Source organism: Amblyomma maculatum, chromosome 1, assembly GCF_055883805.1.
Source record: "Amblyomma maculatum isolate TAMU_Amacu chromosome 1, ASM5588380v1, whole genome shotgun sequence".
In the NCBI taxonomy this organism is placed as follows: domain Eukaryota; kingdom Metazoa; phylum Arthropoda; class Arachnida; order Ixodida; family Ixodidae; genus Amblyomma; species Amblyomma maculatum.
In genome coordinates, this window is record NC_139344.1 from 473117547 (window position 1) to 473129942 (window position 12396).

General features: G+C 44.7%; 1 protein-coding gene across 1 annotated transcript in view; it reads left to right on the plus strand.

Annotated features, from left to right (window-relative positions):
- SamDC (S-adenosylmethionine decarboxylase) overlaps window positions 1-12396 on the plus strand; it is a 103244-nt gene that overhangs the window by 54029 nt on the left and 36819 nt on the right. The window contains exons 2-4 of the mRNA XM_084605745.1: window positions 7158-7244; window positions 10103-10229; window positions 11255-11329. Coding sequence (XP_084461871.1) covers window positions 7158-7244; window positions 10103-10229; window positions 11255-11329 — 289 coding nt within the window. The remainder of the gene's footprint in view (window positions 1-7157; window positions 7245-10102; window positions 10230-11254; window positions 11330-12396) is intronic.

The following is a 12396-nucleotide window of genomic DNA, read 5'->3' on the forward strand; positions in this document are numbered from 1 at the left end:
TTAAGAATTGTTGCTCGCAAAATGTTCCCCTATTTTTACATAATAACTATAATCATCATTGATTGTTTAAGTTTCGTAAATACAGAAAATTGATGCAATGATTCCGGCTGATTTGACATCGATGGGATAACTTTTCTCGCAATAAATGAATACGCGGAGTCGCGCTTTTAGAGCTCCAGCTTTCAAAGCGAAGGTAACCTGCCAACGACTAGTAGTCATGGTCAAAGTGAAGCGTGTGTGATCATATGAACACCTCCTGCACATTGGCCGTATCCCTGATAAAACGAACGCATATTTTTTAACCCACGCGTGCGTCGAAGCATGGCAAGACACATTCAAGAATTGAAAAAAAAAATGCCATACGACCTAACAGTGCAGATTACCTGCAATACCTCGGGTTTACTTGCCAAAGAGTTTTTCAGGGCCAGCATTCAATGCTCCCGAGTAACCGACGCACACTACAAGTAAAAGCTGGAAAGGCTAGCTCCTCTACAAGCCCGAATTTTGATTTTTAGTGAAGGAGGCCAGGGATCCTAGCATAATCGCGACAAATGCAATATTTTTCCAGTTATTTCTGACAGCAAAAAGCAGTTTATAGCGCCCTGTTTCTCACTGTACAGAAGTCGAAGCGTGTTAAATGATGGAGCCTTGGAGCCTCGCAGAATATTCAGCATGCTGCAGAGGACAACCTTATTTTTATACAATGAACATGCTGCCGCCGCAAAAATATTGAGCAGCAAGCAGAAATAAAAAACGCAGCGTCAGGTGACGCGTTATTACGGGGAGTGAGAAAGGCACTCGACGTCGCAAACAACCCTGTTGTTTCTAGGAATAAACGTCTTTCGACTAATCTTGTGAATCCATTGACTCGTGCGCAAGCCGTCACGCTTGCCTTGAGATATCATGAATACCGCATAACCATCTTCAGGCCGCTTGCTGCAGTTGTACGCGCAACAGCACGGCATAGAGCTTGCACGCTGCAATAAAAGCACAGCACGCAATATTCGCTCGCCGAGACTAGGAGAAAAATGGCGCGAAGGAAAAAGAAAACGCCGGTCGCGCGTCGGTTTCCAATGGCAACGGAAGGGAGACCAATCGTCGCTCAGGAAATCGGGCGGAGAACCGGCCTTCAGCGAAGGGGCGCGCAAGGGGCGAGGAGGAGGCGAGGAGGTAGCGCGGCGGCGGCAAAGTTCAATCGTTGGCGTAACTTTCAAAGTATCAATGGGTTTTATTCTCGCGCACTCTCTCCCTCGAGACCGGCCGTGCCTCTCGGTAAAGCTGGTGCGCGCGTCCAAGGAGCCACGTGCTTCACCATAAAGGAGGTTATGGCTTCACGTATCGTGCAATGTATCGTGTTCTTTCGCGCGTAGTGTTTCGCACGCAGTGTTGCTGTTCGAAATTAAGTTTGATAAATACACTTTGGAGGAAATGTCGCTGTATAATTACATGATGATTGTTTTTATTGTAGTGTCCTGTAATTTAAAGGGCATATTATATATGCGGTAACAGAGATAACTCATCTCGTTGGGAGTTATGTGGTCTGGCAACCCGGAAAACGCGGCGCGACACTATATTCTAGGCACTATAGCGACACCGCCGCTCAATTTTTCTCGTGCGGGTGCTCACGCGTCGGCGGCAACGCGGCCGTATGCCGCGCGTCACGTTTTTCGCTCGCGAAAAACGCTCCATGCGGTTCCGGCTTACGTCGCGAAATTTCTCGCCGACCGCGTCAGCCCGTCAGCCGCGTCGGCCACGCATCCCAGCATTCCTCACGCGCAGTGAAGATGGCGACTTGCATGTAGACAGCGACTGCGCGCGCATTTCAGACACTGTTGCGGAAAAGCTGCTAGAAGGCATTCGGGGGCAGCCCTGCGTCTATGATACCAAGCGGATTGACTACAGAGACGTTCAGAGGAAAGAAAAATGCTTGGGATGCAAATTGTCAGTAGTGCGGCCGTGCACAGCTGTGAGTTCTTCGCTGCGGTGCGTGTGCCATACACGTTTTAATGCATTGCTGTAGGAGGTGTAACGATGGTATTGTTTCACTTATCTGCAGTACATTCAGTTGAAGAATACCAAAATCTGCGGAAGCGGCTTCGCATAGTGTTGTGACCGGTACACGCCGGGATCGAAGGCCGTACTCGATTTGGCCACACGGAACGTCAGCGGCTCAAGAACTAGGGAATTCGCGAAATTTATGCAATTCTTCAGGAACTGCGGCCGGCCGAGAAAGTGATCCTCATTACTGTGTAATCTATAACTCTTCTGTAATCGTACAGGTACTTAAATTTTTATTAGTTGTCAGTAAAACACGCACGTACACAATCATCGTTCCGTCTGTAGCCGTCGTCGACGCGGGCTCAGACCGTTGCTGGGCTGGACGTCTCCACGGCTGGCTGTACATGCTTTGTGCCATTTGAAAATTTCGCAGTAAACACATCGCATCATTTCCTTCATCACAACAGTGATTAGTGCCTCGATAGTCAGCCAGTTCCTTCCTGCAGGTGCCCTGTCGTCTGCTCGAAAATGCACACCGAAAACGTACCAGACCTTGAGGGCGTCTTGTGCGCATGCGCGCCGCGGCGCCGTGCACGCCAGCCGCGCCGGACTGCCGCGCCAGCCGCGCCCGTAGTAGCTGACGTACCGTGGCCCATTGAGTTAATTCTTTGTATTAACTCTATGCCGTGGCCGACGTCGCCGCCTCTGCCAGTCGCGTCGAAAACTCCTCCGCGGGTGGAGCGACGCTCGCTCTGCGGCTAGACCGTCAGACCGACGAGAATCGCAGCGTCATAGGGCAAAAATCGCACCATGTGAAACGGTCCTGACGCAACTGTCGCGACGGCACGTTTGTGGCCGACGTCTTCTGGTTTTTGTTCCTCGCCCGTTTCTTTTCGTCTTCCCGTTCGTGTACAGTTACAATATGTTTTGCGGCATCTTAATCCCAAGGAAAAACTCTGCACAAAGCGGTGCTGAAGCAGCGGCCACGGCGGAAGCGCCGATCACGCCAGCCAGTGGGAGATGCGGAACGGCTCGCTTGAAAAGCGCGCTGCGCGAGAACGGCGTTCGCAAAACCGGCACGCGCAGCCAGTCCGCTTGAGCGAAGCCATTTTGAGATAGCGCAAATTGCGCACAAAGGAAGGAGCTTTAAACCAAGCCCAAGATGGTGGCGATCGGCCGGCTGCAACACCCGCGGTGCGCGCGGGAATTTCGAGCACAATTCCTCTTTTCGGGGGGCATTTCGTGGCTGCCGTGACGTTTTGAAAGCCAATTTTATCGCATTTCCTGACTGAATTCAGCTTTAATAATTTGAGTGCAGGTGCTCGCAAGAATAAACGTTCCTAAAACGCGTTTTTCTCAAAATCGATTTTTGGCTATTGTGGACTGTTCTAAGACTCGTGTGTCCCCTTAATTAACTCTATGGCTGTTATCCAAGAATTTTAGCTAAGAGCGTGCTAAGAGAAGCGCGCTCTCCCTCGAGACTGGCCGAGGCACCCTATATATACCCTAATTTTGACCAATTGAAACCGCCGTTTTTTATGCTTGGGGCCTATAGGAAATTTCGCACTTGGTAGTATCAAAGAGCTCTGCTGAGGCTGGCATCAGTACGCTTTTAATTTTCAGTTAACTTGCAATGTTTTTACCTGCCATTAGCACTAATAACAGCCTTTCGCTATTGTAAACTGCAGAATATGATTAATAAATAGCTTTTTGTTGGGAATTATTTCTTTATGCTTATTATCATCTGCAGCTACATTTTTGAGCCTCTTCACTAGTTACAGAATTTGACCTGAAAAAATCGGGGAAAACCTGGAAAAGTGAGGGATTTTGAAAATAGTGGTTTGATAGACACCCTCATCATACCAACATTTTTAACCTTGTGTTTGGTGCATGATAGCCTTATACCTCTGTCACACGAGCAGATTTAATGTCATTCGAATCGAATGTCATTCGATGCATCGAATGTCATTCGGTTTCTTTCGGTGCTACACGGTAAAATATGTCATTCGTAAATGGTGGCAATTACGATCAGCTATAAAAAAATGCTGCACTTAAGGAACATCAGTGCGAATAAAAGGCGTTTGAAATCATTGTGTAACATTTTAAAGCTGATCAAAACATTTCTGTACGATAATTCAAGCGATAAACATTACTTTTGACTGTGCGGTAGTACTTTAGCCATAAAAATCCAAGCCAAGTATCGAGTCACCCACAAACAGATTAATGTAAACAAACAATATGGCTGACCACAGCGGAGCACGGATACACAGTGCGAAGACGCACGGAGACACGTAGAGCATGCGATTGGCGTCCAAACTGTGAGGCGCTCAGTCAAAACTTAACTTAGTTCCGAGATAAACATACGGGGAGATGCGGCTACCAAGGAACACAGAGCCCAAAATTATCATGAATCGCTGTCATGACTGGACCACTGCTGTGACCGAGAGTAATGCCGTTCCGCGAGAGCCTGCAGTGCTAATCATTTTACACCTAAATTAACAGGTATTAAAACAAAGCTTTAGAAATATAATTATTAAATTTCAATGTGCGCAGAATATGTTGTTGGGTTACTTGTTTCTGCTGCGTATCTGGCGTCAAGAGTACACATTCGGTTCGCGATCGAATGCGAATGAGTTCCCCAAACTCGTTCGACGAAGAATGTCATTCGAACCTAATGACATTAAATTTTCTCGTGTAGCACGGGAATAATGACATTACATGCTAATGTCATTCGATACGAATGACATTAAATTTGCTCGTGTGACAGAGGTATTAGTTGCTTTTGCGGCACAAAACTCAACATAACTAAACCAAAACTGAGTGCAAGGGAAGCACAGAAATTTCGGCACAGAAGCAATGTCCGGTGATGACAGGATGTAGTGATGGCAGCAGCACCAATTCGAACTGCCTGCTCTGTTGTGACGTGTCAGGCATATATCTCACTCTGTCGCTCTTAAAAGTAACATCCATGGAGCTGGCCTCTCCCCTGCACCAAGCTGCAAAGCAAAAAAAAAAAAAAAGTGTGTGCACGACCTGGCGCAATACTGCCTGCATTTTGAGCTGAGCACTGTTGACTCTGGTCAAGTAATCACCAGACATCACTTCTGTACCAAGCTTTCTGCGCATCTCTTGTAGTCAGTTTGTTTCATATATGGAAAAGGTGTTGGGAGTTCCTCGCGCTGAGTTTTTGTTTAAAAAACCATCTCATTGTCTTGTTCGTGGCTTTGAACTTTCCAATGGAACTGACAAACTTCAATAATTCGAAAGTTACTTACTGGGCTTTAGTTATTATCTGGGTAATTAAATGAGTCACAGCCTATTGTGTCTGCCTCAGCTGAGAGTTTGGTCCTGCAAACATTTTTGTTTTCTGCTTTGAACCCACTATGTTTTAAATTTGCTTTTTCTTCCCTGTAATAATCGGTGTACCTGCTAGCTGGGTACTGCTGCACTTATTTTCAAAATTTCAAGCCTCAAGGTTAGTCGTCCAACTAAAGTGTATTAAGCGGAAGGACATTAATCTAGGACTAATGTGTTCTATGCCCTAAGAAACAAGTCATTTCAGTTTGAGATTAACTTTTGCACAGTTAAGTGTTTGAACAGAAACAGCTATAGGGAAGGAATGCACCCTTGAAGTCTGTGGTCTCTTCTTTATATTTCCTTTGAAGGAAAGCCATCTCTCCTTGTCACTTTATTTTATGAGGAGGCAATGGGGGGAGGGATGCATTTACATAGCTGTTCGTCAGTAAACACATCCATTCGCTAGTCTGCACTCTAATTTGCCTTTTGGAAAAATGGTTATTCGAACAAGCCGTTTTGTAGAGCCGTCAATAAAAAGGCCATTAATTGGTCCTTTTGATATAACAACTGGATCCTAACCATATGCAGTATTTTATGAGTCTTGAGAGCAGCTTGCATAAGAAAAAGTTTCAAAAAATCAAGACCTTTCACTTTCACATTCACACACTAAAGTGGTATTCTAACCTTAGCTTTTGTTTTTGAACAAACGAAAAGTCTTTCAGTCGTGCATCTTACCACTCACAGAGATGTTACTCATGTATTTGTTTTCTTTTTGTGGAAATGAAAATTAAACGAGTGGTAATACGTGAACATGTGCATACCTTTGAGATGTGCTCGGTTGCCTGTTTAAGCCAGTCATTTGGAATAAATCGGAGCGGTCAGTAATGGTTATGATGTTTAACTGCTGAGGGGCTGCCTTGCATTTCAATGTTTGGAAATGCTAGGTACCTATATACTGTGCAATGCGAATGATGCTTTGTTGTCAACAGCACCCATAAAGATGGCATCACTGATGGATATGGAACCACTCCTTTTTCGTATCAAAATTGTAACGCAGCCATTCTCTGTGCAGTCTCACACAATTTGGCGTCCCATTTAGCATGCATCTCAAGTTGGAAGCTAGTTCGCAATGGGAATATGAACATATGCAGCTCCAATTGTATGCCTTAATCACCTCAGCACCACGAGGCCTAGCCCGGTGGGTGCTGTCAGGGAAGGAGAAAGAGGGCAGTGCACTACCGGTCACATAGCGGCACACCGCAGGAACAAGTGTGGGGAATGACACTCACGGCAATGCATCGCACAAGCAAGCTTTTGCCTTCATACACATAGGCAGTATCTTACCTGTACTCGCCTATGGGGCTGAAACATGGAGGCTCACAAAGAGGGTTCTACTTAAGTTGAGGACAGCCCAGAGCGGTATGGAACGAAAAATGGTAGGGGTAACATTAAGAGATAGGAAGCGTGCAGAGTGCGTCAGAGAAATAACTCAAGTTACTGACATTCTAGTGGAAATCAAGAAGAAGAAATGGACATGGGCAGGACATGTAGTGCGAAGAGAGGATAACCGATGGTCGCTTAGGGTAACAAACTGGATTCCAAGGGAAGGAAAGCGTAGCAGGGGGCGGCAGAAAGTTAAGTGGGTGGATGAGGTTAAGAAGTTCGCAGAGGTCAAGTGGATGCAGCTAGCACAGAACCGGGTTAATTGGAGAAATATGGGAGAGACCTTCGCCCTGCAGTGGGTATAGTCAGGCTGATGATGACATAGGCAGTCCTAAGTGTTTCCGCTCAATTTTTTTGCTTTCACGATTGCCCATTGTACTATGAAACTGTCCATAAAAGCTCCCTTACTCGCATTTCAGGGCCAACTGGGAATCCTTGCTAAAGCTGGTAAAGTGCGAGATCATCAGCTTCAAGAAGAATGACCAGCTTGACTCATATGTTCTCAGGTATGTAATGCAGTTAACAGCGTTTCTGCTGACTGGCAATTAAGCTGGGGAAAGTTGGCAACATAGTGCAGCATCTGGAGTTGGGCACAACTTTTCACAAGCTTTGCCACTGTGTCCCACTGTGGCCTATCACATCACAACCAAAGGTAGATCCTGTCATATTGATGGTAATAAAAGCGCCTGTATGTGTCCTTCGTTTCATTGTGTCCCTTTCCTTGTGCTGTTCCACCACTATGCAAAAGCAACTAGCCCCCCCCCCCCCCCCCCCCCCCTCATCTCGCTCTCATAAGCTAGCACTGACTTACCCAGGGCAGCACTAAACTCTCCTTCTAATCAATCTTGCCTCATGAATGGGCCACCTTCCTGAAGATGTGTCTATGAAAAAATTATGAGCAGTTCTGAATTACATTGTGTTACTGGAGGGAGGCTCAGTCCACAAGCCATTTTGACAACTTGTTTTCATCTGGACCCAGATGGAGGAAAGCCTTCATTTTTGCCAGAGAATTTGACGCAGACAGGCCCTCTGGCCCTGTGAATTCTCTTTGGTCAACGGGGTCATGATATCGCAGCCACATGACCTTGCACAGAAATTTGAAATACTCTGTAGGGCTCGCATAGTGCATGGAATGACAGTGATTAAATGGCCTGGCTCAGTGGTTAGGGCACTCGACTGTAGATTCAAAGATGCGGGTTCAGTCCTGGGTGCAGTTGCTGCTTTTCAGCCATGTACTGCGAGATCTCGGTGTACTCCAGGTGATTGAAATTTTCAAAGTGCTCCACTATATCTATTATTAATTTAAACAGCAGGAGTTGGTTATTAATGAGGCCTGTTGCCGGGTACTGAAGAGCCTTAAAGGAATGCAGAGACAGAAATCCCTGCCCAGCATGGGTGAGAAGAGAAAGGTTGCGGTGGTACCGTATGTGCACAGCATTTCATATGGCCTCAAAAATGTAGGCAAAAGGTATGGTGTTGACGTCGCATTGACCGCCCCGCTCAAGATGAAGAGGATTTGCCTGGCTATTCAAAGGGAAAGAGAATCGAAGAAACAAGAATGTGGGGTGAAATATAGAGACCCATTTGTTTGATGCAAGACTGGTGTTGTGTACAGGCAAATCCACTCTCTTGTGGAGCCTGTTGACACTGTATTAACAAGAGACTACTGGAACACCGGAACAACTTGGAAAGTGGCAAGGATAAAGCATATCTGGTCTCACATTGCCATTCATGTGAAACAATGAAGAAGTGTACTCCTATGTTTGACCAGGTTAGGATTTTGTATCGCCACAAGAAAAGATGTCGAGAGAGATAGTTGAATCGTATTTTATTTCAACGAACAACAAGTGTGTCAGCAAGACTTCCCTTGCTCTTTCAAGCAAAGAGATGAGTGACTTTCTGTGCAGCAGGTGAACCCAGGGGTTGTTTTATGTGATTGTTTCGTTTTCGTCATATTTGTTTTTATCTGGGCCTTGAAGTAAAGGCTTAGGCATAGTTGTGAGTCAGCGCTTGTACTGTGGCTTCCTTTTATCTTGTCCTTTGTCTTGTTTGCTCTGTTTAAATTAATGAATGTGTACCAACTCTCCCAACAAAGTATCTTGGTAGGCTCCACTATATGGCATTCCTCAAAGCCAGAATCTCTTTGGGGCGCAATAAACCATACCAGAAGCATAGCATGTAATGCAGATTAAAGCATGTCTCAAATCATTTAGCATTATAGGAATTTGTCAATAGTTTGAGTTTTTAGAGTAATTTAGAGATTATTGCTTCAGTGGATCATGGTTAACCAGCATGCACACATACACCTTTCTTGGAGCTAGAAGCCTAGTAGGGCTGAGGCTCTGTCACTTCACTTGAACAAACTTCATGGGACCTTAGGAAAACATTTAAGGTGAATATTCACTACACTGAAATAAGTGTATGAAAGCTTGTTTCCATTAGCTCCAAGAAACATTGGGTATTCAAACCCATACCTCAATCCATTTATTCATCACTGCGCTCATTTGCAAGCGAAGAATGCAGCAACCTTCTGCAGCACTTTCGAACTTAAGATTGCGTTGGTCTTTAACTCAGTCACTCTATGCAAGCTCCCGTGAACATTGTCTGACATAATGGTCTGCTGGGCAACAAAGGCCTTCATTTTCTCCAAGCAGATTATTGCTTCAGCAGACCATCAACAGATTAACCAGCATACATACATACACCTTTCTTGGAGTTAAAAGCCTAGTAGGGCTGGGTGTATGGCTGGCTGTGGCTGTGGAGCCAATTAAGCATGCAAAGCTAGCTATGGATTTGGCTGGCTGCCAGCTTATTTAAATTGCCAGTTTAGTTTAAAGGTAAATGACGGCCGCTTTTTGTCATGCAGCAATGAAACGTGGTTCTTAACTAAAAATATGCAGCAAAAAGTGCGGGTTGTGCTTGTCGAAGTGCTCAGTATGATGTTGTTGGCACAGGATGATGTCATGGAAAATGTTTGTAGAACTGAGATGAGCAGTAACTGAATTTCATTAAATTGAAGGGTGTTTGCTTAGCGTTCAATGGAGCTTCGACGAGGTAATTTAATAAAGTTCGCTCCTTCGTTTGAGTGACTTTGTTCAAATGTTATTCCATTGTAATTTGATTTGTCAGTGTGGAAATGCCATAGAGGGCCACTATTGCATCATACCCTTAACACAGAGATGAAGAGTTCCCCCTAATTTTTTGTTTTTCCATTTCCTTTCAATTACTGCCATGTGTCTCGGGTTGCTTGGTTAGGCATAGCTGTATCATACAGACCTTACCTCAAGTGCAGGCATTGTATGTAAACTGCACCAGACTTCACTAATCGCCAGCAAAGCTTTAACTGTCTCTGGCTGTTTTGCAGCGAGAGCAGCATGTTTGTGTCCAAGCGATGCTTCATCCTCAAGACCTGTGGCTCCACCACATTGCTGAATGCGGTCAAGCCACTGCTGTTCCTTGTTCAGGAGCTGACGGGCTTCGATGAAGTGCTGGTGAGTATGTACATTCTTGTAATTGGAATTTCACATACCATGAGGCAGAGCTTAATATCATCATGCGCAGAGGATTTATAAGTTGCAGAAAAAAAGGAAATTCACTTATTTGAAAGGCAGACAGTATTGCGACGCTTTTTTCACAAAAACTATGCAAGATTTTTTTTATGTCCACTCTTATTGCTGCGGTTGTCTCAAAAAGGTGGTGCCTAATGCTGCATGCATTAAGGCTTCACCCCGCCGGGGTGGCGCAGTGGTTACAGCGCTCGACTACTGTTCCCAAGGATGTGGGATCGAATCCCGGCCTCAGCGGCTGCTTTTCGATGGAGGCGAAAAGCAAGGCGCCCGTGTGCTGTGCGATGTCAGTGCACATCAAAGAACCCCAGGTGGTCGAAATTTCTGGAGCCCTCTACTACGCCGTCTCTCATAGTCTGAGTCACTTTGGGACGTTAAACCCCACAAACCAAACCAACCATTAAGGCTTCAGCTAACTATCAGCGCCGCTTTTTATTGGTGAATGCAGCTGTCCTGGCAATTTTTTTTTCTTGCATAGACATTGTTTTTTAATTTTACTGTGTTACACAGTATTTGCAGTTTTTGTTTTGGATCACCCAATGTACTTTTGCCTAACAACCATTCCACCACTAATTTCCTTTGCTTTACACTTTCACAGCCTTTACAGCACACAGCCATGAACATTCTCTGCCACCTAGATATTCATTATTTGAGGACACATAAAGGGCAGTTTTTACAAGTGGTTTTTGGGCCTTTGCATGTTACTGTCTGCCTGCTTCAGATTACATCACTATTAGCAGCTTTGAAGCATCAGAGTATAATATTTTGTTTGGTTTATCTGTGCAATGCCTGATCTGTTAGAGCAGAATGGTTGATTCATGTCTGCTTTACAAAATCTGCTAACACATTGCACAAATCCACTCTTCTGAGCATTACCAGTTTTGTTTCCCATAGCTGACCTATGTGTGCACATCGGCCACTGATTTGCTTGTGTGTGGAACTCTTTCCAGGATATCTTCTACTCACGCAAGAACTTCATGAGACCAGAACTACAAGACAAGCCACACACCAGCTTTGAAGATGAAGTGAGTTGTGCACAACTGGACTATCTTTCCTTCCACCAAAGTTTCTGACATAACGAATTCCAGTCAAAGAATGAACAGTGCAGCAGGGATGGGACAAAGGCAAGAAGTGGCTTACAACTCGGAGTGGTTCTCTCCAAATAGGAAGGCAGTAGTTTTTCCTTCACCTTCTCTCCTTTCACAATTGCTACATATTTTTCTTTTTACATACTTAGGGAGGGGGTCGGGTTGGGGATTGACGCTACATATCTTAATTCAGAAACGTGTTCAAATCTACTTCGTACGATTTTTTTTTCCAATTCACAACATTAAATAATTTACTAACATATTCCCTGGGGTGTGTTCCTCTTTAGGTTCCGCAATGTGTTTTTGATTCTCAGCAGCCACAAAACCAGCCATGAACAGAGCCAGGAGGTGATGGTATAGTGACAGTTACACTATAAAATTACCTTTACCATAATCAGTTCCTGTCTTCAGTGAGTGTATGTTACCTTTAGCTTGCGGGGACACCTCTCAGCAACAATCGCCGTTTAACTCTCTGAGAGGCAACCAGTGAGGAGAAAGAAGTTGCAGAACCCTACTGTCAAGAGATTGGAATTACACCTGTATCACATAATTTTGGAGGTCAGGAATTTAAAGTAAAGAGCCCTAAGACAGATCCTTGTGCCGCACCAGAAGAGAAGAGGGCAATGTTGCATTCACCAGAATTGTATACTACATACTGAGAGCAGCCAGAAAAACTTATATCCAACTCACTGAGGTTGTTTTTATTACAAGGTTTAGTCTGTACTGGCATTTAGAATGAATTACAGTCAACAAATATTACTACAATCTAATTTAGAAATATCACACACATTCGGACAGTTACATTGGCTTTCTGAACCCTTGCCTATAACAATGTTGAACACTAGATAAGATGTTATTTGTTTCCATTTATTTTATTGTTATTTGTTTATTGCATGATGATAACAGATTCCTCTCAGCACTGTCTGTTGGTCTTTTTATCTTAGCCAATTCCTTATGCTCTGTTCAGACAGTTTTGTTGTTGTTATGCCCAAATGAGCAGTTCG